At 64.3% G+C, this 24998-nt stretch overlaps 3 protein-coding genes across 12 annotated transcripts; 2 read left to right on the top strand and 1 right to left on the bottom strand.

Moving 5' to 3' along the window:
* Positions 1 to 1236: 1236 nt before the first annotated feature.
* On the bottom strand, positions 1237 to 5240 carry MRPL55 (mitochondrial ribosomal protein L55). 4 transcript variants are annotated; one of them, XM_014730844.3, is made up of 4 exons: positions 4948 to 5240; positions 4133 to 4220; positions 1816 to 2017; positions 1237 to 1455 (listed from the first exon to the last, which is right to left on the bottom strand). In XM_014730844.3, exons 2-4 carry the CDS (start codon positions 4156 to 4158, stop codon positions 1306 to 1308), a joined length of 378 nt encoding a protein of 125 aa, XP_014586330.1. In that variant the 5' UTR covers positions 4159 to 4220; positions 4948 to 5240; the 3' UTR covers positions 1237 to 1305. The 4 variants fall into 4 exon arrangements, with proteins under 4 accessions (XP_014586330.1, XP_014586328.1, XP_001494804.1 ...); XM_014730842.3 differs by having other exon boundaries at positions 1237 to 1507; positions 4133 to 4223; positions 4948 to 5237; XM_001494754.5 differs by having other exon boundaries at positions 4133 to 4223; positions 4948 to 5237.
* GUK1 (guanylate kinase 1) lies at positions 5097 to 13644 on the top strand. Of its 6 annotated transcripts, none has more exons than XM_023618332.2 (9): positions 5144 to 5395; positions 5760 to 5840; positions 11143 to 11256; positions 11440 to 11481; positions 11932 to 12028; positions 12795 to 12933; positions 13018 to 13102; positions 13222 to 13307; positions 13406 to 13644. In XM_023618332.2, the coding sequence occupies exons 1-9, from the start codon at positions 5335 to 5337 to the stop codon at positions 13439 to 13441; spliced, it is 741 nt and encodes a 246-aa protein (XP_023474100.1). In that variant the 5' UTR covers positions 5144 to 5334; the 3' UTR covers positions 13442 to 13644. The 6 variants fall into 6 exon arrangements, with proteins under 6 accessions (XP_023474101.1, XP_023474099.1, XP_023474100.1 ...); XM_070233581.1 differs by having other exon boundaries at positions 5223 to 5395; positions 5798 to 5840; XM_023618330.2 differs by having other exon boundaries at positions 5256 to 5395; positions 11800 to 12028.
* A 1030-nt stretch (positions 13645 to 14674) lies between these two features.
* Positions 14675 to 23917, top strand: GJC2 (gap junction protein gamma 2). Of its 2 annotated transcripts, none has more exons than XM_023618329.2 (2): positions 14675 to 14819; positions 21628 to 23917. In XM_023618329.2, exon 2 carries the CDS (start codon positions 21646 to 21648, stop codon positions 22900 to 22902), a length of 1257 nt encoding a protein of 418 aa, XP_023474097.2. In that variant the 5' UTR covers positions 14675 to 14819; positions 21628 to 21645; the 3' UTR covers positions 22903 to 23917. The 2 variants fall into 2 exon arrangements, with proteins under 2 accessions (XP_023474097.2, XP_070089679.1); XM_070233578.1 differs by lacking the exon at positions 14675 to 14819 and adding an exon at positions 20463 to 20569.
* The last annotated feature ends 1081 nt before the right edge of the window (positions 23918 to 24998 follow it).

Genomic DNA, 24998 nt, shown 5'->3' with positions numbered 1-24998 from the left:
CCCCACCCTAGCTCTGGGCTACAAATCCCCACTGTCCATGCGGTACTCAGTCTCGCCCACTGCTAGATCCCCACAGTGGCCCCTGCACTCATGGCTGTGCCCCCACCTTGAGCAGTCTGCCTTGCCGTCTTTAACAAGCATCATGAACAATCTGGTCCTGAACAGCAAGTGGTCCTGAACCACTGCTGGGCGTCTCCCCCAGAGGTGAATGGGGGGTGGCAGCTGAAGGGATGAGGGCTCCAGGGAGGTCTTCCAAGTGGGAATGAGGCAAGAACTGCAGGAGGGATGTCCCTGAGCAGGTGAGAGCAGTGATGGGAGGGCCGGCAAAGCCTGGAGGGCACAGACGCAGGGGCAGTGGATGTCCCCATGCAGCTGCACGTGGCTGCTGTGCTCAGTGGACCAGCAGGACTTGGGCTGCAGGAGGAGTCCAGAGGTGGGTGCTCAGCCCAGCATCCTTCGCCGCCAACAGAGATGAGATGCAGTCACCTCCCACAGGCTGCTGGCTCCTGCCTCCCTGGTTGTGTCTGGAACGCTGTCCCGACTGTCTACATGGCGGTGACCTGCAATGGGCTCTCAAACTTACAAGAACAAGCCTGACAACCAGGTCCCACGATCAACACCCCAGGCCTGGCTGGGGCAGCTGCACTTAGAAAGGTTGGGAGTTACCCCCTCAGGTCTTGCAGGAAGCCCAGCCAGGGTGAAACCGACCCTTGGAACAAAAAGTCTTGAGGGGACCGTGGAAGGCTGGCTCATTGCAGCTTGCAGTGGGCTGCAAACTGAGCAGAGTTAACCACAGGGGCTGGCGGCTTCCCTTGGCCCCTCTGACGGGGAGCAGTTTCTGGCTGTGTCCCAGGTAGGGCTGAGGGAGCCCAGGGAGGGACAGGGCAGGCCAGCTGCAGGCTGGGCAGGGCATCCTTGGATCCCAGATACCCTACTTCTCCCACCCACTTCCCACAGCCGCTGTACCTGGCCAAGAGAGCCCCAAGTGCCCTGAGGCTGAAGGCAGCACTGGGGGCAAGAGGGAGCTGACTCAGGGTCGTGGGTGCTTCCTGCAAAGGGAAGAGCACCCATCACCTCAGTCTCATTTCTCTTATGTCGATGGCTCACGTGCCCTTTGGGCTTCATCCTAAAACCACGAACTGACCCAATACTAGGCCCTCTAGTTGGCTGAGTCACAGAGAGCCCCCTTGGGGCTGGGGCCAGGGCACACAAGAAAGAAAGACAGGCAGAGGCAGCTTCCTGGACACATGATTTAAAGACATGCCCCCTCCAGTGTCCCCAGGCCAGGGCAGCTTGCAGGAGTGGTCACTTTTTGGTCCAAAACCGCTTGTACCGCTCCACGTCAAAGTCATCAGCAAGCTCTGGCTGCTGCTCCTTCTCTCTGAGCTGGGCCTCGCGTTTCCGGAATCGTGCCCGCCTCTCCTCCGGGGACAGCGCGTCCAGGTCCACAGGCATCTGCAGGGAGGGCAGGCGGGCACCAGGATATGCTCCTGTGTCTCCTGTTCTCCTCCAACGCAGGAGTCAGGGTCAGGAGGCCTGTGGGGTTTTCTCTCCCTTCGAAGCTTTGACTCTTTAAAGAAACTTTTTCTGCTTGTGCTTCCAGGACTTGGTTTTTTTTAAATGCACAGCTCCCTGCTGCTGTGCTATCTCAGTGTGTGGAGTAAGCTCCAAGACCGCCTCCTCCCTCTTCAAATAATCCTTGTTCACGCAACAATCCTGCTCCATGACCCATGCCCCCCCACCGCCCCGTCCAGCTGTGAGGTTTCAAGCCCACTAGGACCTGCACCCCAAGGAATGCAAGGGAGGGACGCTTACCCCCAGCATCCGTCGAGGCTCCCGGTAGCGGATGTGGATGGTGGAGCCGTCCTGCTTGACCAGGAGCACAGGGTAGAGGCGTGCGTAGGTCTGCCGGCGTACGCGTGTAAGCGAGGCTCTGCTGCTGTCAGCCCTCCAGGAGGACGTGTGCAGGTGGCGGCCCGTGGGGGTGGCCCCTGTCACCGCACACTGCCACAGGAGGCTGCAGACACACATACACTGGTCAGTGGCTAGTGCTCGGACCACAGCGCCCATGTGGCCCAGGCCAACCAGCTCCTATGGGGACAACTGGGGACCCAGGCTGGGGCAGGATGTGGTCAGAGCAGCTCCTCCACCACATCCAGGAAGAGGCCACGTGGTGAGCACATGAAGCTCCCAGACGGCAGAGAACAGAGGTGGACAGCTGTCTCCAGTCAGGCTGGACCATGCAGCTCAGGAGCTGCATACAAGCATGGAGAAGAAAACTGACTTCTGGGAGAATGCAGACCCGGCATCATGGGCTGAACATTTGTGTCCCCCAGATTTTTGAGTGTTGAAGCCCTGACCCCCAATGAGATGGCGTCCCCCAGGAGGGGGCCTTTGGGAGGTGATTAAGGTTAGATGACGTCACAAGAGTGGGCCCCCAGGGTGGGACTGTTGCCCTCATAAGAGAAAAAACCAGAAATTGTTTTCTTTGCTGTATGAAGATACAAGAAGGCAGCTGTCTGCAAAGCAGGAAAAGACCTCACCAGAACCTGACCCTGGTGGTGCCCCGATCTCAGACCTCCAGCCTCTGGAACTGTGGGAGATAAGCCACTTGGCTTGCAGCTTCTGTTGGGGCAGCCTGAACAGACCAAGACACCCAGAGTGCTCTTGGCTTCTGAATGTGGCAGACACTGGCCCTCCCACACATGGCACAGCACGTGCTCTGAGGGAACAGGAGATGACAAGGCGAGGCGGGCCTGTTCACACTGCTCTGTCCAGACACGTGTCCCCGCACCTGTCTCTTGCCTACCTGGGGCCTCATCCTGGCCTTGCCGTGACCCCAAAGTCCCTTCCAGCCTGCTTTCATGCAAACGTGGATTCACACCCCCAGGCTATTCATACCCACAGTATGGGTTTGGGGAAAAACATGTCTGAACGATTGCCAAAACTCCCTAGAATTGTTGGGCACTCCAGAAGTCGCCTCACTCCCCCAGCATTCTTTTGGACACCCATGGCAGACAGGTGTCCTGAATACTTGCCACGTGTCTCCCCTCTACATCATGTGGGCAGTCAGGTCCAGCACAGACCATCCCAATGGCCTCCTGCCTGGTCCCCGTTGCCACTCTAATCGAGTCCTCGTACTCTGCAGTGATTCTAAAGCCCACTGCTCACACATTTCAGCAGCTCTCACCTGGCTTTCAGGACCTCTCCCTCCGCAAGGCAGCCTGCCCGAGCACAGAGCCCCAACCTTTGGTGGAGCTCCTGCACTGCCCATCTCTAGTATTTCCCAGACAACACCTTGGGCTGAGGGCTCATCTCCTCCACTAGACCTCAATGGCCTTGGGGCAAAGAACCGCATCCTGTTTGCTGTGAAGTCCCAGATGCCTAGCTGAGCACTCAATAAATCTTGGCAAAATGAATCCAGTCCCCTTCCTCAGAAGTGGGAGAAGAGAAGAAAGGGGGGGCTCCAGCGCCAGATGAGCCTGCAGTCAGCCGGGCAGGGCCCTTGCCTGAGCAGTGCCAGAGAGCCCAGGCACAGCCACTCCCCAGAACGTGGGCTCAGTCTCGGGGGCTTCCAGGAGGGACTAAAGCCGACTTCTGGGGAGACAGCGGATGTTCTCCCACCATAACAGTGATTCCACGTGCACCCTTCCCAGGATGAGGCCTGCCCCATTTTACACTAACCTATGGCTCTAGGAGCCACAACCCTCTCCTCACGTTCCACAAACCAACACCAGCTCTGCACTCCTTCTCTTTTCTGGCAGCGCTGTCCTTCTCGTTCTGGGTAAGCCAAGAGGCGAGGGGAACAGGCGGGTGGAGAGGCAGTTCTGGTGGGAACAGCAGGAAGGCTGTGGCTTCCTCCAGGGACCCAGAGCCTGTTGGGCTGCAGACCCTGAAGAGGAAGGTGACCACCTCCACTACTGTCTGTCTGGTGTTAGGTACTCACTCGCTTTTGTTCTTTCCTCTATAGCCTGTCAGAGTGTCTACATGTAGACACTCATCTGTGTTGTCCAGATGGAAACACGGGCTCAGGTGGCTTCCCTGAGGGAGCACAGCCCTAAGGCTCCTGAGTCAGCACTCCCATGAGTGGCCCCATGACAGCGATCCCGGGGGCCTGGAAGTCTGTTCTTACCGAAGCAGGCTGCCGGCGGCCGCCATTCCTCCCGAGAGCCCCTGCCACAGGCGGAGGCCCAGGCTCAGTCACTGGCCCAGTGTGCGACCTGCTGGGAAAGGAAACAACACATTTTTAAAAAGTAGCCTTTCCATTTAATTGTTTCTCATCAAACCCCAGCTGTGAGCGAAGCCACACACCTGAGCACGTCCCCAGCAGATGTGGTACCACGGGGTCATCACCAGCCCTTCCCAGCAACATATTAGGCTGTCGGCCCAGCGTGGCGTTAGAATCACCTGTGGGACGCACAGGCCCTAACCCCAGACTCTGACTCAGGAGACCTGTGCCAGGGCCCGGCCCACTTGGGCTGGTCACCAAGTCAGGGAAGCCGCTCTGAGGGTGACCTGCACCGCCAACGGGGAGACTGGTTCTATTTCCCAAAGTCATTTAGTGCTCCCAAAACCCAGGGAGGTAGAATTACGAAAGGGGAGCCGAGGCCAAGCCTGCTCCTACTAGGCCCTGACTCTCAGGGAAGCGTCGGTGCCGAGTTCTCCGCGGGGACAGCCAGGAGGTTCTGAGGTCTCGGACACTGAGACTGCGCGAAACCAGCCCTCCCGGCAGACCCGGGCAAGTTTGCCCGGGCGCCCGCTCTCTGTCTGGGCAGGGCGGCTGCAGGCCTCCCTCCGCCGCGGGAGGCGACTCGACCGGAGGACGAAACGTTGTGACCCTCCCCAGAGGATGCCCGCCCATCCTCTCGCCCTCGGAGCCGGCGGCGGGGCCCGACCCTCTCTTGGGGGAGCCCTCCCCGCCCGCGCGACGGCCTTCCCTGCACAGACCTGCCACGCTCACTGAGCCCCGGAGCGGCCGAGAGGACCAGCCCGGCCGCCACGGGCCGAGCGGGAGTGGGACTGGCCACAGGCGCGCACAGGGTCACCGCCGTCTCAGCTCCCGCTCCTCCTGCGGCGTCGCTGCGTCGCGCTGTGTTGACGTACAGCCCCGAGGGGCGGGGCGAGGTCGGCGCGGCGTGACGTAGGACTAAAGAGGCAGTGCGGGGCCGGCGTGGCGCTGATGTACGTCCTCGCGGGCGCAAGCGAGCCGGCGCGACAGTGACGTAAGCCCCGAGGGCGGAAGCGATCCGGCGCGGCGCTGTGACGCCAACCGGCGAGCGGAGGCGGGCGGGCGCGGCGCCATGACGTAGTCCCCGCGGGCGGTGGCGCCCCCTCATGCTGAGGCGCCCGCTGGCCGGGCTGGCGGCGGCCGCCCTGGGCCGGGCTGCCTCGGACGGTGAGTGGTGGCCCTCCGGCGTGGCGGAGGCCCGAGCTCGCGGGCTGGATCGCCGGGTGGGCGCCCCCGCTCGGGGGTTGGGGGGTGCGTGGGGCCATGCGCGAGGCCTGCGCTCCTGCTAGCCGCGACACGGCCGCGCGCCCCTGGGTTCCCGGGGCTCCTCCCGGGAGCAGAGCGGGCACGAGGCGGCCCGCGCGCGTGCTCGCAGAGGGGCGTGACCCTGCGGACGCCGCTTCGTGCGCCGCCGGGCGCCTTCGTGGGCGCGTTTCTTACCGAGATTAGGAGCCGCGTCCCGGTGTCAGTCCTCGAAGCGTAGGACGTTCTCGGGGCACGCGGAGCTCCAGACAGCCTGAGAACCCCGCAGCCCGAGGACTTCATGCTGGATGTCCTTGGACCGTGCAGGATGCGGAGGGGCGGAGAGTGGAGCCGCCTGTGCCCCCCCAAGGTGGGCATGGCGCAGAGCCAAAACCCCTGGGGTATCGGGGTTCCAAAGGCCTTTAGGTGGCTGCCTGACGAGCGTGATGTGGCGGTCCCGCGGGGCCGGCCAATTCGTGGGGCGTGTGGAAACGTGTGGTGTCTTCCCCGAGCTCAAAGCGTGCAGCAGAGACAGCAATTGGGAAAACCTGTCGGTGGTCCAGCTCTCGCGTCAGCTTTGGTCCGCTGCAGATTGTAAACCCAGAGGGTCCTGGGTAGGTGGAGCTGGCTGCTCTGAGCGCCCCGGGGACTGGTGCGGGTTCCTGGCAAGCCTTGTGGCCCAGTGCCGCCGAGCAGTGCAGACGCGAGTGCGCAGCCTAAGAGCGTCGTTGGTGGCAGGCTTGCCTGACTCGTGGGTGTGGTCAGTGATGGTCAGCTTGCCTGAGGCCCAGAGATGGTAGTCTAGGGTTGCTGGAGCTGCCTCTCTGTTCTTAAACGTCTTTCTGGGAGCAGTGAGAGGGAGCAGCCTCTTTCCAGGTGCTGATTCTGGTAGGAGCAGGTGGATGTGCCACCTCACCTATTTTCAGTGTGGTTTTATGCAGGGAAGAGGAGAGTGGAAGCTGAGGCGGTAGTAGACCAACATGATGTGGGGCCCACAGGTCGGGAGGAGGGAGGCAAGACAACCTTGTGGTGAGCCTCGGCGAGTCACCTGGGCGGCATGCCCACGTGAGTATGGACTTTTGTGACACCCACTCGGGCCTCCCAGGTCTTGGCTTGTTGTGAGGGACCCTGAACTTTCTCCTGCACCTGGGGAGGGACCCAGGACCGGTGTGGTTTCCTGTCTGACCACTGACAAGTGGAACTTCCTGCCAGCTGAGCCCTCACTCTGTCCTTGCACACAGAGCAGCCCACACACGACCCAGCTCAGCACCACACATGAGAGGTACCGTCTGCCTGGCCTTTGCTTTAGGTTCCAAGTTTGTGTCCACCCAGCCCTTGATCTCTGGCTGGGACAGGTGGGATCAGCAGTTTCCCTGAGCAGCAGATTCTGGGTGTTCTGACAGAAGACGCGCTTCCTTTTCAGGAACCAAAGTTCTCACCTAAACTCTGTTTTTTTTGTGACGCCCTAAACTGTTATCCTGCATCATCTGTGGTACGTTCAGGGGTAGCTCGGAAACATGTCCGGAAGATCTGAGGAAGCTCAGAAAGGAAGGGGGTGTTGTGATGTGGTTGGCAGTGGAGGGAGGTGACCCCAGCCCACGAGGAGGAAAGGGAGAGCAGTGCAGGGACTGCAGTGCCCCTGTAGTCGGGCTCTGGGTCCCTCCCTGACCCTGCCCTTGCCGGGCTTGGTTTCCCCGGAGTCCCTGCCCGTGCCTCAGTTTCTTCTCTGAGTCTCTTCTGGTCTCTGCATGTGCTGGGCCTCTGTTTTCTTTTTCTGTGAGAGCTAGGGGCCTGGACTCCTTCCCGCCCTGTGGTTCTCATGCCCTGGTCTCCTCCTCCTCCTCATGCTCTCTGCTCTTTCTCGTGAAGTCAGAGCTGAGGACTTCCTGCAGGATCATATCCTGGTTCTTCTCCTTGGTAAGAAGAGATGCAGACACAGCCGTGCAGTGCCCTGACAGGCTCAGGTCCTCCTCGGGTGGCTTCTTCCTGTGCTTTAGAGGGCCCTGCTTTCTCTCTGCTACAGTGCAGTCCTTGCCCCGCTGTGGGGAGGAAGTGAGGAGCAAATTGCTGGCTGCTTTGTGGCTGTCCCACCTCAAGCCACTCCCGAAGGCTAAGTGGTTTCTCAGGGTCACTTGGCTGGGACATGTCCCACACAAGGCGCCCTGTGGCCAGGGCCAGGGTGTTTCTCCTGACCCACCCGGCCTGTGTGGGGCGTAGGGCACAACTGGCCATCCTGGCCCAGATCCGTGGCTTGTGCTTTACAAGAGGCTGGCAGGACTTGACTCTTTTTCCTCTGTGTTGTGTGTGGCTGTGCCTTGTCTTGCTGTCCAGTGGAGGAGTGGGGATGGAGGTGGGGGTGGTGGCAGCACCTGGCTCTCAGGTAGGACAGGGTAGGACAGCTGGTAGAAAGCAGAAGAAGGAGATTCTGCCCCCAAACAGGAAGCACTTGAGGAAAGCCGCCCAGAACTGCTCAGGGAGCTCCTTATGAGGGGTGCCAGCACAGAGCATTCTGGAGCACGGGCTCACGCCAGCAGACTCCTATGGAAGTCACTTGCGTCCCAGATCCTTGCTGCAGTCTTTGTGAGTTTTCTGATTTCTCGTCAGGCAGCTGGGGCTTGGGGTTGTGGGATAAGCAACGAGTAGAAGACACAGGACTCTCCTGGCTGGATGATCCTTCTGACCTGCACGTTCCAGTCAGTTCTGCCAGGCACTGGGACCAAGGTCAGGCCCAGCAGTGTCCAGTGCACTTGAGGATCACTGCGGCCACTAGGCCTGGAGCTCTGTCCCGTGCTGCGTGCTTTGTCGAAGATGGTTCTAGTGCGGGCGCTGTCTCTATGGTCACTGGATGGAGCCCTGTCCCCAGCACTCCCGGTGCACCTTTCACAGGGCCAGGCCGCCCCATGTGGGCTGTGTGGTGTGGTCCCTTGTGCTGGGCAAGCCGACCTCAGGGAGCAACTCTGCTTGTGGGCCCCATGGGGGCAGGACTCAACATAGACGCCTTCAGCCGGGCCCAAGGCCACTCAACCCCACCACCGCGGGACAGCGGTACCAGGCGATTGTCCCCCACCACAGCACGTCAACCATGGTATAGCCCTTGGAGGAGGGTTGGCACTGGGGAGGCCTGGGGCTGGGGCTGAGGGGCAGGCGGCGGCACAGGAGGGCACCCCGTGGAAGCAGACTGGGGGCCATGGCAATCCAGAGCTAGGAGGGAGTGAGCACTGCGCTCTCAGCCGATGCCGTATGTGGACACTGCTCCTCACTGCGCTGTGCAGGGGAGGGATGGCAGCCAGCCAGCATCGAGGTGCACGGTTAGGAGTGAGCACACGCAGCCTGCCCCAAGAGGCTGTCAGGTGCTGGGACTTCCGTGTGGCATGTGGTCCTGAGCGAGGGTGTGTCTTCCTTGTGTAGGTGTGCAGCCTCTGGATAGCTGCGGCCAAGAGCTTTGGCCGAAACCGCAGGGTGGGGGACTGGGCAGGGACCGCCAGAGAAGCGTGTAGGGTCCGACCGGCGTTGCCTGGGAGCAGTCTTGGGGAAGGAGCACTGGGGTCTGCTGGTGCGGCTGCAGGGTGCTTGTGGGGGTGCCCGGGTGCACGGAGGAGTGCAGCGTTCTTGAGGGCTTCTGCACAGGCCCCAGCAGGGATGTCCTTGCAAAAGTGCCTCCCCATGCGGTCCCCAGTCAGGATCCCTTTGCATCCTCCACTCCCTAGAGGTGGACACCCCGAATTGGGTCCGGGGACCCCAGCCGCACCCACCGGGTTGAGGTTGTGCTCTGTGAGTGAGGCTCTGGCAGGCCCACTGGTCCACCTCCCCGTGTCTGCTCCGGGCTGCTCTTCCCTCCTCCTGGAGGAGCTGGTGTTCCTGCAGCACCGACACTGCCAAGGCCTGAGGGTCTGCCTGGTGCGGGGTGTGGAGGTATGTGCTGCAGTGGCGGCTCAGCGCCGTCTGAAGCGGGTAGTGTGGGGCGCACACCAGTGCCCTTGGCCTCTTTGCGGGGCGCTCTAGGAGCAGCAGCCCTCTTAGGGACCTGGGGCCCGGTCCTCTCCTCTGCCCTCCCGCATCCCTGCCCCCACCCCACTCCGCTCTCCAGCTCCCCAGTCATTCTGGGGAGTGGGCGGGGTCCGTGGACCTCAGTCCTGCAGGAGGAGAGGCTCTGGGCAGGGCCACGGCTGGAGAGGGTCTCTCCTCAGGCCCTCAAGGGGAGGGGCTGCACTCTGCTGGCAGAGCTGGGTACAGGCGTGTGCAGGTGTGAGTGTGGCAAGTGTGCACAAATGTGTGTGGTGTGTGCACATGCTGTGTGTGCGCATGAGTGTGTGTACGTGTGGTGTGCAAGCACATGGGGCGTGTGGTGTTGGTGTGTGGATGTGTGCAATGGCACACGTGTCTAGGTGGGAAAGCTGGGACGCCAGAACGGGGTTTGTCCATCGGGCTGGTGGCTGGGTACAGACAACATGCTCTTGTGTCAGGAAGCTTGGAAGAGGCAGAGGAGCTCAGAGTAGGTCACTCAGAGGTGACGCTGAGAGCCATGTCCCTCTGGGTCCCTTCCTCCTGCGTCTCGAGCAGGGGATCGCATCTGTTCCTGGGACGTGTGTGTGGCGTGACGGCCCCAGAATAGCGGTGCTTTAGCGAGATTATCCGGGTTGGCCTACATCGAGGATTAGGAAAGCATGCCTGCCCGGGGGCGTCCCTCCTGGGCCCCTCCACGGGTCTGCTGGCCACAGACTGCACCTTGGAGACCTCCTGCACCCCAGGCAGCCCTGCGGGACCTGGCCAGCCTGGGGAGCTGCTCCAGCTCACCGTACACCCTACCAGGGTCTCCCTCTGGGACAGGGTGCGCCCCATCCCCCTGCCTCTCCCCCAGCGTGGCGTCTGCCTCAATTCCCGCCTCCTGAGGCTCACAGCACCCTGCCCCAGAGTCTGTACCTGGCCTTTGGCCCATCATGCTCACGTGGCTGGGTTTCAAGGCGAGAAGCAGCCCTCCCTCTGGGCGCTGAGTGGCAGGGTTGGGTGCCCTGGGAGGGGCTTGGTGCTCAGAGCCCAGAGCAGGCAGGGATTACCACCTACCCTGGCTCATCCAGAGCAGCTCCGAGCTGAGCACCAAGGTGGGTCCTGTGTGGGAGCACTGGGGGTGGGCAGGCTGGCGCTGTGCTGACACCCCCCGAGCTCCCCTGCTCCTCCCACCCTCGGTGTCACAGCCTGTGGCAGGTGTCTGAGCCCTGTGCTGTGGGCTGGGGCGTGGCCTCTGCTGCCCTCCTGCTGGCTTCCCAGCACCTGAGTGTCAGAGAGGTCGGTCAGCAAGCTGTGGTCCTTTGAGGTCTGCCCCCTGCTTCTGATGGAAGTTCCCAGAACAGGGCTGTGGTTCCTCTGATCTTGACTGAGGCTGCCTCTGGGGCGTGGTGCCAGGAAACACAGGGTGGAGACCCAGACATGGCCCTCCAGGAGCCGAGGGCGGGTTCGGAGTGGACGGTCCGGGGAGGCACCGGGTGGCTGAGCTGTTAGCGGGAGTATCCAAGGGGAGGTGCAGCCCAGCCTGAGTCCAGCTCAGCCAACTGCCTGGCTCTGCCCGGTTCCCGGGGTGAGCCGTGGCGACGGAGGGGAAGCCCGCAGCCGCCCACCCACTTCCACAGGGAGTGGGTCCTGCCATCCCGCTGAGGCTTGCCCCCCCTTGTCCACAGGGATGTCGGGACCAAGGCCCGTGGTCCTGAGCGGGCCGTCCGGGGCCGGAAAGAGCACCCTGTTGAAGAGGCTCCTGCAGGAGCACGGCAGTGTCTTCGGCTTCAGCGTGTCCCGTGAGGCCCCGGGGCAGGGAGAAGGGCCTGCAAGGGTCTCGGGGGTGCTGGGGTGGGGCCGGGGCCAGGCCTCTGCTGACCTGCCCTGGAGGCCCTCACACCCGTGGGTGACAGGAGCCGGGCCCAGGGGTGGGACGTGTGGGCTCTGGGTGTCCCGGCTCAGTCATGGATGCTTGTTCCTAGACACGACAAGGAACCCGCGGCCGGGAGAGGAGAACGGCAAAGGTGAGCTCACCCAGTGGCCCTTGCCCGCCTGGGTCTGGAGCCACCCCCTGCCAGCAGTGGGATGCACCAGGCCTCTGGGGCCTCATCTTCCCATTGATGGATGGTCCCTCCCCAAAGGTGGATGGGCTTCCTTAGGCAGCAGGCTTCAGAGCACATGCCTGGCCAAGTCCATGCGGGAGGCCAGGCAGGAGCCCTGATACAGCAGAGGTGCTGCGGGGCATTTTCCTTAGCATGCCGGCTGCCCTCTACAAGGCCATGCAGTTGAGTCATAGCTGTGTGTCATTTGGAGCTCTCTGACATCACAAGCATCTTCTCTAGTTTTAGTAGGGCTTCTGATCCTGCCTGATGCACAGCACAGAAGTCTCTGCAGCCTCCCCGGTGGCAGCCGGTGGTCTCCAGTCCTGGTGTCCTGGCTGTGGGCAGCCTCGAGCAGCTCTTCCTCCTTTGCAGATTACTACTTTGTGACAAGGGAGGTGATGCAGCGGGACATTGCCGCTGGTGATTTTATCGAGCACGCTGAGTTCTCAGGAAACCTATACGGGACCAGGTGGGCCGCACCCCAGTCCTCCTCCCAGACCTCTTGGGGACCTGGCGTTGGCAGGCCTGGGCCAGGGTCTCTCCGTGGCCTGGGGCAGAGAGGGGCTTCTCTCTACCGGCTGTCTGGACAGTCAGGCGAGGGACCCAGCCCTGCCAGTGGTCACGTTGGGCAGCAGTCGGCTCAGGGCACCCCTCCTGACCCAGCCTCACCTGGTGTGTGGCGGGGACTCAGGCCCTGGGCCTCACAGGGCTGCAGGCCACACTGCAGCCCCTCCCCTCCAGCCAGTGGACCCCCAGAGCAGGACCTAGCAGCTCCTCCCCCTGGCTGGCAAGGCCGGAGCGGCGCCTCAGCACATACAGCCCGGCACAGCTGTGTGCAGCCTGTCCCCCAGCCTCCTGTGGACCCTGCGTGCTCAGCCCCAGGTGCAGCTGCTAGGGGCGGTGGCCCCTCAGGCAGTCACTAGGGCCTCTGCTCTCCTTCGACGACAGGTGCCCAGGAGCCTTGGGCTGCACAATGACAGCCAGGTCCTCCTGCTCCTCCTCACCATCGCCCCAGCCACCAGGGACTCCACGTTCAAAGGGGGCTCAGGGAGTCCTGTTGGAAACAGAACAGATGCTGGGGGCAGAGTGGTCCCCTGCAGGCGTCCCCAGACAGGCCAGAGCTGGACAGGGGAGGCAGGACCCCAGAGACAGGCAGTGATGATTCTGCTGAGGCTTTTGGAGGCTATGAGGGTCCAAGGAGCCCCCGCTGAGCAGCCCCTCCTGCTGTCCCCCAGCAAAGCGGCCGTACGGGCCGTACAGGCCATGAACCGCATCTGCATCCTGGATGTGGACCTGCAGGGCGTGCGCAACATCAAGAAGACTGACCTGCGGCCCATCTACATCTTCGTGCAGCCGCCCTCACTGGAAGTCCTGGTGAGGTTGGGCCTGTGGGGGCGGGGGGCGGGAACCCATGGAGGGTGTGGGCCAGAGGCCAGGCTCTGACCCCTTCTGTCTCAGGAGCAGCGGCTGCGGCAGCGGAACACCGAGACGGAGGAGAGCCTGGCCAAGCGGCTGGCCGCCGCGCGGGCTGACATGGAGAGCAGTGAGTGTGGCCAGGGGCCCCGGGCCCTCCCCTGGGGGTAGGGCGGGCACGGCTGGTCCCCAGGAGGGTCCCCCGGCCCTTCTGTCCCCAGAGCCTCCTCTGACCCTGCCCCACCCCAGGCAAGGAGCCGGGCCTGTTTGACTTGGTCATCATCAACGACAGCCTGGACGAGGCCTACCGGACCCTAAGGGAGGCGCTCTCCGAGGTGGGCTCCCTGGGGCTCTGGCGCACTCAGGGGAGCGGGTGGAGCGGGCCGTGGCAGCCCTGGGCAAGGGCGAGATCTCCCTCCTCTTTCTCCGGCAGGAAATCAAAAAGGCCCAGGGGACCGGCCGCTCCTGAAAAGGCTCACGGCCGTCTGCCCAGGCGGCCTGGGGCCTGGTGCCCACCCAGGCGGGTGCTGCGCTCGCCTCAGCTGGGGCCAGGGTGGGTGCTGCCCAGCACTCGCCCCTCACCATGGTGGAGGACCCCTGCTTCCCCGCCCCTGCCCCCTGCCCAGCCCTCCTGTGGGACCTGGCCCCGTTCTAATAAAGAGCTGCTGGTTAGAGTGTCTGTGAGCCCATGCGTCGCGGCCCTGGGCAAGGTAGTGTGGGGCCCCTCCACACCACACCCGCAGTGGAGCTGCTCCTGAGCTGCACACTCCTCCGCTGGGGCTTCCGCAGCCCGAGCTTCGTGTCAAGGAGACCCATGGGGGCTGCCTTGCCCGTGTTACTGGGTGGCTTCCCCACGGCTGGGCTGCTTCCTGCCTGGAGTCCGGGGGTGGGCAGGGAGCGGCTGGGGGAGAAAGGCCTGGGGCTGTGTCCTGCCTCAGCCATCCCCCTCCTGGTCCTTGAGCTGGGCCAGGGTGGCTGAGGGACAGACATTGCTGGCCCAGCAGGGGGCTGAGCCTGCAGAAAATGGGCACTTGTAGGCCTGGCCCGGCCAGATGCTCCAGGAGAGGCCAGTCCAGGGAGGACATGGGGGCCTCTGGTCCTGGGCCAGGAGGCTGTGGGGTCCCTAAGGAGACTCCTCCAAGGGTCAGTGGGGCCACTCATCCTCACAGGCCTTGCAGGGGCGTGCTGTGGTGCCCATGGGCTGCCACTGCATTTCTGGGCTCAAGATGATCCTGGGCCTGGACGGGAGGTGCCCTGTGTGCTAGAGCCTGGCCTGTTCCTTTGCCTCCCCATGTGCCCCTCCAAGGCCGCTCGTCTCAGGCCAGAGCAGTGGGTGGGGTGGGGGGTGGGAGGCAGGGGCATCTGCCCAGCCCTAGCTGGGGCTTCCTGTGCTAGGGCTCAGGAGGATGGTGGATACAGACAGGAGGCGGGCGGCCCAGGCGGAAACAGCCGGGGAGGCTGGGCCCCGTCCAACAGCCCAGATGCACAGAGGAGGCTGGCGGGAGCTGAGCCTAGATGTGGGATGGTGGCAGAGGGATGCTGGACAGCCCCCCAGGCCTGAGGGCAGGTGAAGTGGGGCCCCGCTGCCTCTGACCTGCTGTGCAGCTGGCGGAGGCAGCTTACTTCTCTGGGCCCTGTCCAGCCGCAGGGACAATCAGGGATTCAGACCCCAAGCCTTGAGGGGAACAATGGAGCCTTGAAGGCCCTCCCTCCGCATTGTGCTTGGTGGCGAGAGGTGGCCCGCGGCCGGACTCTGCGCTCAGCTGGGCGCACACCCTCGGGAGGACCAGTATCCAGCCGGCAGGTGGAAGGGCTCAGAGAGACTCACACTTCCTGGCCTGGAAAAGGTACAGTGTTGCATGGAGACCCTCCCCTCTGGGCCCGGGGTCCCAGCCGTCCAGGCTCGCCTCTCCTAGAACGGTGCATCTCAGGAGATGACAGGTGCTGGGCCTGGCTAGGCCACTGTCTGTTCTGAGGGTCTGTCCATCTCAGGCCCAGTGCCTTCATGGGCAGGCCCTGACTGCTGGGTGTTCGGGCGGCAAGACCTGAGGGAGGAGGAAGAGGCAGAAGTCTGGGCCCCAGCCGCGGGGTTTGTTCAGACCCGGTGGTGAGCAGGGGAAGGGGAGCGCACCCAGCACCGCCCCCAGCAGCTGGGGCCCCTCAGGCGGTGCAGGACGGGCCAGCCCACGCCAGCTAGGCAGCTGCAATGTGTCCAGAGCCTGGGGCCTCAGGCTGCTCAGGCCTGGGGGAGGCTGGGGAGCCCCACCTCCCACACATGGGCAGGTGGCTTGGGTGGGCACACCTGCCTCCTGTCCACGCTGCTCTTGGACCGGTCTCGTCCGGCCTCACTGTGGCCTGGGCTTCCTTCTCTTAAATCCTCTGGGGTACCTGCTAGGTCTGAGGTCCTCGAGTCTGGGCCCCAGGAGTCAGCAAAGCAGAACAGACTCCTGTTCTCCAAGAGGTGCCCCCAATGTGTCACAGACGTGAGTGAGGGGCCCACGTGGGGGTTGTGGGCAGCAGCCAGTGGAGGATGGGGTGTGGAGTGGGTGGGCGGGGTAGCCAGTGACCTGCACAGGGGAGGGCCGCGCCTGCCTGGGCCTGTGGTGCATTGGGCTGTGGGGGGAGCAGGGGGTGCGGGAGGGTGTCCCAGGCAGGATGGGGCACCCGGGGCCGCGACAGGAGGGCTAGCGACATGGTGCCACGTGCTGAGAAAGGTGGGGCGCAGGCCACGTGGCCCTGCTAAGGGCGGTCTTGGCAGTGTGGGGGTGTGGGGCAGCACGTGGGGGGGCCTGGTGTGGCCTCCCCTGCCCCTCTTCTGAGCCTCTGCAGCAGCAGCCCCAGGCCCAGACCACCCCCCACCACCCCACCACCCCAACGGCAGGAAGGCCCCTCACCTGCAGGGTTCCTGGCTGGGGCTGAGCAGAGAGGGGTCCCTGTGTCTTCAATAGGTTCCCTACCCCCTCAGGGTCCCCCGAGGACACAGCCCAAGGCCACCGTGGCCACAGAGGGCAGCAGTTGCTGCCCATCCAGCCACTGGCAGCTCTGTGGTCCCTGGGAGGGAAGCCTCCCACCCTCCCCAGAGCTCAGCTGTCGCTCAGGTCCCTTCATCCTCGGCATCTGCTGAGCACCTGTGTGACGGAGCAGCTCACCCGGGAGGGCTTAGAGGGGGCTTCCGGGAGGAAGGCCCTGCAGGGTCGGGGGGTGGGGGTGGGGGGAGGTAGGGAAAGCGTGTGCGCGCCTGTGTGTGAGAGGGAGTCAGACGTGGACAGGTCAGCTCTGCGGTGGGTGGGAGAAGGTCAGGAAGGTCAGGAAGGTTCAGAGGGGCCTGTGAGGATGGGGCTTTGCTCTGAGAGCCCGGGGCTCCCTGGGACCCACCCAGGAGGTGTGAGGACCCCGCCTTGGGCTGCTTGCAGGGAGAGAGCCTGGGGGGAGCCTGGGGGTCTGGGCTGGAGGCTGGAGGCGTGAGACTGGTGGGTGTCCACACTGAGTGGGAGGCACTCTGTGCTCTGGAGCTGCTAGGGGCAGGAGGATGTGGCACAGGGTCCCTAGCCCTGGGGTTAGGGTCCTGGGTGGCTGGTGTGCACACCCCCACTGGGCAAGGGGGTCCAGGCAGAACACGGCTGGAGCATGCAGGACGGGGTCCAGGGGCCGTGGAGGGCCGTGGAGGGCAGTGGAGGACAGAACCCCATAGAGCCACTGCAGAGCAACCAAGTTGAGGCCGGGTCGGTGTTTCCTCTGTGCTGGACGTGCAGCAGGGAGGCTGAGGGTGGGCGAGCGCTGCGGCCCGCCCTCTACTTGAGGACTGTTCCCCTCCAAGCCCCTCGGCCGGTGGGTGGGCTGCAGCAGGAGGGAGGAGCCCTGGGTGGGTGTGGGGCAGGCCTGGGGCTCTGAGCTGAGCCCACTGTGACTCCTGGGGCTTGGGTGTGGGTGAGGGGCCGCCCCATGTCCTCAGGGAGGGGAGGAGGTGCCCGAGATGCTGTGCTGTCATGCCCGAGGGTTTCCAGGGAAGGGCCCCCCTGGCCACTGGGTGAGCTGAGCATGGTGACAGGGGAGGGGGGTCGGCCCGTGGGCAGCCCCCCTCAGCCAGAGGAATCCCGCTGCCCAAGGGGGCACGTGGGAGGAAGCGGGGCCAGGATGGGAAGGAAATGGCTGGGCAGGCCCTGGCTCCCAGCCCTTGACCCCCCAGGACCTTTGTTCCGACCCAGGGGTGAGAGGGACTTGGAGGGAGAGAGCCCTCTGTCCCTCCTGCAGAGGCCACTCTGCCAGTGCCAGGACCGGGTGTGGCAGACCTGGCTCACCCCAGGACTGGCCATCCTGGCGCCCGCTGGAGCCCAGGTGTCTGCTGTGGCTGCCCTGTCCCCAACTCCACACCCTTTGCTGACTGCTCCTAGGCCTTCCTCTCCCACACCCTGACCCCCAAAAGTCGTCCTGGATCCCTAGTGGCCACTCACTCTGACGCGGGGCTGTGGGTGAGAGTCCCTCTGAATCAAAGTCCCTGCGGATGCCGGCACACCTCCCCTTCTGCGGCCCTACAGAGCCTCTCCCACCCACCTTTGTGTTGAGGTCCCCCCATGCCCTGAGGCCAGGACAGGGCACCAGCCAAAGTCCCTGCTCCATGCTGTGACTTCAGACAGAAGTGCGCGCGGGGGGTGGGAGACGAGCAGGGGAGGGGCTCCAAGTAACTGGCAGAAGCTTTTCCAAAGAAGGTCTTCACTGACAACACTCGTGTTTACAGAGGGGCTGTGGGGTCCAGGCAGAGTCCACATGCCCCCACATGCCCCACACCCCCAAGCCCAGGTCCCCCGTGGCTCGCTCCTCACAACACACCAGCATCGAAGCATCCTCAGCAACCAGAGCACACACTGCCCTGGTCCCTCCTCCTCCCTGTGTCCATCTGTCCCTCTGTCCATGCCTGTGTCCTCTGTCCCTGTGTCCATCTGTCCCTGTGTCCTCTGTCCCTGTGTCCATCTGTCCCTGTGTCCATCTGTCCCTGTGTCCGTCTGTTCCTGTGTCCTGTGTCCATCCCTATGTCCGCTGTCCCTGTGTCCATCTGTCCCTGTGTCCTCTGTCCCAGGCCCCTCCAGAGTCCCAGGGGCGCCTCTCCTGGACCACTCCGGGCCGTGGCCGTCTCCTAGACTCCGCTTGTCTGTTGACCTTGATGGGTGGTATTTCATAGGAGCCCCATTAGGGAGTCTCTTGTTGTCTCATGCTGGCTGGGTGAGGGCTGGAGGAAGGCCCTGCTCATCCTAGCAAGATGCGCTCCCCGCCTGGCTGCTCACGGCACCGGGTGGACCTCAGCCCCCAGGCGAGTATTGTTCTGGTCCCCTGCCTCCTGCCACAGCCCCAAGGAGCATCACATCCCCTGTGTGCCGCTGCGCCTGCAGGGGTCATTCACGGCTCCCTCCCCCGTTTAGTCATCTACTCAGTCATTTGTGTCAGTGTGGACGCATACTTGTTTCATACCTGGGTTAATGACGTATGCCAACCTGTAATACTACGTTATTCACTCAATTGCCAAAATTGACCCAGCTTTGGATGCTGGGGAGCTCCTTCCGTGAGCTCCCGCGTCCCTTTGAGATGCCCATCGGTGAGTGTGTGTGAGTGTGCAGATGTGCACGCACCTGTGTGCCACCACTCCTGACTGGCCCTGTGAGAGTTCCTGCTGCCAGCAATGCTGCTGCTCCTGGAGAGTGGGACCGAGGTGTGCTCGCTGTGTGGGGCCTTTTCCCCAGGGGGCCTTTCACTGACACACGAGGGAATACACACCCGTGTGTGTGCACATGGATATGCACATGTCTACACTGTTCTCTGTGTCCGTGCCCATGTCAAGCTGAATGCAGTTCAGACTCACGTCTCCCAAGCTGACCCACGACCACGTGGGGCGTTCCGGCCCCTCCCCTCGCCTGCCTGTGACCCCCCACGCCCTGACATCCTGGGCCACCTCCCATCCTGTGGTGGCTCAGTCCGAGTGCTTGCATAGTGGGTGGCGGGATGCGGGGGAGCCTGCGGCGCAGGCTGGAGGAGGGCCCGGCAGGCACCGTGCAGAGCCTCCAGCAGGGCTGGGCTCAGCCTGTGTGGGAGTAGATAGGGTGCAGGTGGGGCCAGGCATGCTTGGCGTTTTACTCCAAAGCCAACCAAGTCCCGGGAGCGCGGGAGGCGGGTCAATGGGCCTCCAGAGTGCCTGGCGGAGCAGGTCCAGTCCAGGGTTTGCTGATGGAGCCCAGGAGGTGCGGGCCAGAGAGCTGTCCAGGATAGGCCCAGCTGTGCCGGAAGCCGCTTTGGAGGGAGGTTTGGGGATTGGTCCGGGGAGCTGAGGGTGCCTGCAGGCATCCACATCGGAGCTTAGGAGCAGCACTGCTAGAGATGTGGACTGGGGGCCCCGCGACCAGCCCCAGGGCTCTTCCAGGCCAGAGCTAGTCATCACCAGCCCCTGACTGCAGGAAGATGGTGCCCTGCCTGCATGTGTGATGCAGGCCCTGCACACGTGTGTACACAGCACGTGGGTGTGGGCCCAGGTTCTGAAGAGCCAGAGCCTCTGCCCTCCCTCCAGCACCCCCCCCCCCCAGGCTGCCTGAGCTTCCCCAGGCGCTGGGGCAGGAGGAGAGGCTCGCCCCTCCCCACTGCTGTCACCAGCTCGGACCCTTGGAGCTGACCGCCTGCAGACCCACCCTCTCCTCCTTCTGCATTCAGTCTCTGAGCTCTGAGCACAGGTGGGGGGCCCCGGGGCAGGGTCTGCCCAGTGCCATGCTAAAGCCGATCTTCAGAGTCCCCTGCGTGTATCTGGTCTTGAGTGTGCGAGAGCATTTACACTGAGGGAATTGGCAAACACTACAACCAAGCACCCCCCACCCGCCCGCCCCTGAGCCAGGTGTTAAATCTGACTGCACACCACCCTCAGCCCCCAGGGGCCCGGACCCTCCTCCTCCATTTCTCCACTGGGCTCCGTCTTGGGAGGGGGAGGGGGGCGCTCTGCCGTCCCTTTTCTGGGTTCTTTGCGGGGGACCGTGGGCCTCAGTGGCCTGTGATGTGAGAGTGTCGACGTCAGGGGCTAGACAGGTCCTGGAAGAGAGTTGAGGTTAGGCTGGAGGAAGAGCAGCCAGCCCAGGGCCGTGAGGGGGTCCAAGCCCCTCCTGCAGGATGGCAGGCCCCCGTGTGTCCACAGCGCTGGAGGGCTGGGCATGTGCCAGTCTGTGGGCATCTGTGAGTGTGCATGTGCAAGCCTGCATGCATTTGTGTACCTGAGTCCACATGCAGGGTGATTGTGTGCACGTGTGTTTATAAGTGTGTGTGTGTGCATGTGAGTGCATGCGTACACCTGCGTGTGTGTGTGTCTGTGCATCTGTGAATGTTTGCATGTGTGTAGCTCTGAGAGGGGCGCTGCACACAGTTGTGAGGAAGTGGGGTCACTTCCCCAGGAACCCTGGCTGCCCCTTCTTCCTGCCCCCAGGAGAGCGGCCCCAGCTGCATAAAGAGGGCCTGCAGCTCTGCCGCTCCATCCCACACCTGCCCAGGCTGTCTCCCAGGCCGGTTCCAGGAGGGAGGGGGCCAGACACATCAGGCACTCAGGGGTCTCCTGCCCCAAACTACCCAGGAGCAGGTACTGGCCTTGGCCGTGAAGGAGGGGGGCGGGCGTTGGAAGGCAGGAGCCCCCTCCCTGGAGGCACGTGAGGACGGGGGCGCGTGGCCCTGCCTGCAGAGCCCCTTCTCCTGGGCAAAGGACCACCCAGGGCTCAGCTGGTCTGGCCTGTGGTGGGACGTGGTGAGTGGTGCCGTGGCTGTCCCTGAGTGTCCCAGGTACCTTACGGTGTCTGTGCACCTCGCTGAACACGGTCCTTTCCTGGGCAGACACCTGGCCTCACCCTGCCCCCAGCCGACATCTTGGCTTTGAGGACACGAGGGTGCCCCAGGGAGTGTGGCAGCAGTCCCTGGTGCAGCAAGATGGGGACAGGGGCAGGGGTGTATGAAGAAGCACGAGGGTCCTTCGTGGAGGCGGAGGGACAAGAGCCCCTGTGCAGGGTGTGGAGGAAAGCAGGCAGGGCACACTGTTGGTGAGCCTGGGGGCATGGGGGCTGGAGCTGGGGGGTGGGGGTTGATGGGGCACTGGAGTGGCCTACGAGCTGGGGAGGGGGAGGGCTTGGGGGCTGGGCAGGCCGGGGGCCTCTGGGATGCTGGGAATTGAATTCCATGGGATCCTTTCCAGCGACCTGGGCGCTGCAGAGAGTGTGTGGGGTGGAGACCGCAGATACATCTGGGCTGAGGCTGCATGGCCTCGAGACTCTGAGCGGGGCTGGCCTCAGCTTCCTCGGCTGACCCACGAATGTGGCTCACGCAGCAGACTCCCTGTGCTCCTAGGCTGGGGCCGGGTCCCTGAAGGGGAGTGGCTTGCACCAAACCAGGCTTTCCTGGGGGTCTGGGAGAGGGCAGGAAAGGCTGGCACGGCTCCAGGCCACGTGGACCTGGGTCGGGTCTGGGGGCGGGGCGAGGTGGGTGCTCAGCGGGAGCGAGGCGGCCTGTCCTCTGCCCGCGGGGCCCCGGCCTCTCCCTGCACCCATCCCACGAGCAGGGTCAGGACCTGGGCGGGGCCACGCTCCTGGAGGCGGCGAGTTCCCCGCTGGGCCTGACCCGGCCCGGGTTGAGCTCCTCGTGGTCCTGCAGGTCCTGTCCCCAGCCCCTATGACCAACATGAGCTGGAGCTTCCTGACGCGGCTGCTGGAGGAGATCCACAACCACTCCACATTCGTGGGCAAGGTGTGGCTCACGGTGCTGGTGGTCTTCCGCATCGTGCTCACAGCCGTGGGCGGCGAGTCCATCTACTCGGACGAGCAGACCAAGTTCATGTGCAACACGCGGCAGCCGGGCTGCGACAACGTGTGCTACGACGCCTTCGCGCCCCTGTCCCACGTGCGCTTCTGGGTCTTCCAGATTGTGGTCATCTCCACGCCCTCCGTCATGTACCTGGGCTACGCGGTGCACCGCCTGGCCCGCGCCTCGCTTCACGAGGGCCGCCGCGCGCCCCGCCGCCGCGCGCCGCCGCCGCCGCCCCCCAACCCCGGCTGGCCCGAGCCCGCTGGCCTGGCCGAGGAGGAGCCTATGCTGGGCCTGGGCGAGGAGGACGAGGAGCCGGGGGTGGCCGAGGGGCTGGGCGACGAGGACGAGGCGGAGGACGTGAGCGCGGCCAAGGGCACGGGCGGGGACGCCAAGGGCGCGGGGGCCCCAGGCCCAGCTGGGCCCCACGACGGGCGGCGGCGCATCCAGCGCGAGGGCCTGATGCGCGTGTACGTGGCCCAGCTGGTGGCGCGCGCCGCCTTCGAGGTGGCCTTCCTGGTGGGCCAGTACCTGCTGTACGGTTTCGAGGTGCGGCCTTTCTTCCGGTGCAGCCGCCAGCCCTGCCCGCACGTGGTCGACTGCTTCGTATCGCGGCCCACCGAGAAGACAGTCTTCTTGTTGGTCATGTACGTGGTCAGCTGCCTCTGCCTGCTGCTCAACCTCTGCGAGATGGCGCACCTGGGCCTAGGCAGCGCGCAGGACGCGGTGCGCGCCCGTCGTCCACCACCCACGGTCCCCGGCCCCGCGCCGCGCCCACCGCCCTGCGCGCTGCCCGCCGCGCCCGGCCTGGCCGGCCCGCCCGACTACAGCCTGGTGGTGCGCGCGGCGGAGCGCGCGCGCGCCCACGACCAGGACCTGGCTGGCCTGGCGCTGCAGGCGCTGCGAGACGGGCGCGCGCTCGGGGACCGCGACAGCCCGCCCTGCCCCGGCCTCCCCACGGCCGCCCGGGGGCCACCGAGGCCCGGCGCCCCCGCCTCCGGGTCGGGGAGTGCCACGTCGGGGGGCACGGGCGGCGGCCAGGGCCGGCCGGGCGCCAAGCCCAGGGCGGGCTCCGAGAAGGGTAGTGCCAGCAGCAGGGAGGGGAAGACCACCGTGTGGATCTGAGGTCCCGCCCTCGCGGCTCTCCAACTCCCTCCGAGCCAGCGCTCGGGGTCGGAGCCCTGGGTGAAGGCTGGGGACTGGACGAGCTGGGCGCAGAGCACAACCAGCCCTCCGCCTCCTCCTCCTCCTCTTCCTCCTTGGCCCACCGCCTACCCTCCTGGGAGGACAAAGGCAGCCCTGCTCTGCGCCGCTGCCCCTCCCTCCTGAGCCCCCTCTCTGCCAGGAGAGGAGGGGGAGGGAGGCCTGGGAACCACAAAGGGTCTCCAGCTCTGATCCAAAACCTGAGGGCGGGCGGCACAGTGGCTGGGGCACTGCCCACCCCCTTTCCCACGAGCCTCACTGAACCCTGGCCACGGCCTCAGGACAAGGGGTCTGGCCAGGCAGGGCTCCTCACCCCACAGCGCGCTCCCCAGCAGCAGCTCCTATGTGATGCCCAGGGATGTCTGGCCAGGGCATTGGGAAGTACTGTGTTTGTTCCCCCTCCCTGCAGCTAAGGGGGCTTCTCCCCAGCACCCACCCCCAGCTGGCGGTCTGGTTCCTGCAGAGCTGGAAGCAGTCCCAGGTCTTCCTCCTAGAAAGGGAAAACGAGGCCCTGGAGGTGGGACCCCAATGCCCAGCCCGTCTGCACCTCCTCGTGGGTGGCTGTGCTGGGCCCAGAGCCGAGCTGCCTGGTCCTCCTCCGGCAACTGCGGGGGCCTGCGCTCTACTCAGTTCCCTGCCCAGACAGAACTGGGGCAAGGCCCTGGAGGGGCCTAGGGTGGACGGGTCCACGTCCTTTGAGACTCTGCGCCCACTGGGGCAGCCCTTTTCTCTGGGACACACTTGAAGTTCCGCCAAGACGCTAGCCACCTTGAGGGTGGTGGCCTTGTCAGGTGGTGGTCAGGGCTGTGGCTTTGCTGTGCTGGGGGACGACGCTCCGTGGCTCCCAGCTACGGCCTCTGTGCCTTCCAGCCCCCTCCCTAATTCAGACACAGCATCCAAAACAAAGGAAGTAAAATAAAACTGACTTGTTTACGACCGTGTGTGCATGCACATGTAGTGTATCTGTGCCTGTGGTGTACACACGTGTGGTGTTGGTGAGTATGCATGCATGTCTGTGCATGTGCATGTGTGTTCGTGTAGTGTGTATGCACATGTGTGTGCCTGTCCATCACTGGCCTCTGAGGAGACACGGCTCCCCTTCAGGCAGGCTGGGAGAGCAGGGCCGAAGCCCAAGCCCCCGCAGCTCCTCAGACTCGCTGGTGCTGGTCAGTGCCAGGCAGCAGCCAGGAAGGGCACAGCCCAGCACACAGATGGCGAGAGCAAAGAGCTCGGCCAGCTCGCACCAGAGCCCAAGCTCAGCCTGCAGCTCAGAGGACAGAAGGGCAGTCCAGTCTCAAGCCCCAACACTATCTGGACGCTGGCCAAAGCCTGCAGCCTGACGGGGAGAGGTGGGCACAGTAAGGGGATCAGCTGCTGCCAGCATGGAGCCACATCGGTCAAAACTTTGGGGACCCCAGCTGTCTACCAGCCTTCCTCAGGCCCAAGGCAGGCCCTGACAGCCACTCCCAGCCAACAGACTCTCTCTGGGTCCCGGGGCCAAGCTCCAAGCCTGGGCTGAGCCCCAACCCTAAACTTAGCCTTCTGGTCAGAAGCCAACTGCGTGCTGAGTCCCTCTCCTCCATGGGGCCTGACTAGCTGAGCCCTGCCCCCAGGTGAGCCCTGCCCCTGAGTGAGCCCTGCCCCGAGGTCAGCTCTTGCCCCAGGTGAGCCCTGCCCCCTGGTGATCTCTCCCCCTGGGTGAGCCCTGCCCCCAGGTAAGCCTTAGGCCCAGGAGAGCCATGACCCCAGGTGAGCTCTGCCCCCTGGTGAGCCCTGACCCCAGGTGAGCCTTAGGCTTAGGAGAGCCCCCTCACAGGTGAGCCCTGCCCTCACGCAGTCCTGCATGGGGATGCTGGCAGTTTCAGAGGGAGAGAAAATCCAGATCTGGAGCAGGGACTCACTGCCCACCTCTCCAGTAGAGGGAGGTCTGCGAATGTGCCAGCCCCGGAGTGGGGACTGGGGGCTGGGGCCGTGCGGTGGGTATGGTGCTGTCTGGCCTGGTGAGTGGCAGAGCTGGC

This window comes from Equus caballus, chromosome 14, assembly GCF_041296265.1.
Source record: "Equus caballus isolate H_3958 breed thoroughbred chromosome 14, TB-T2T, whole genome shotgun sequence".
Taxonomy (NCBI): Eukaryota; Metazoa; Chordata; class Mammalia; order Perissodactyla; family Equidae; genus Equus; species Equus caballus.
This window is presented reverse-complemented; position numbering and strand designations above follow the sequence as displayed.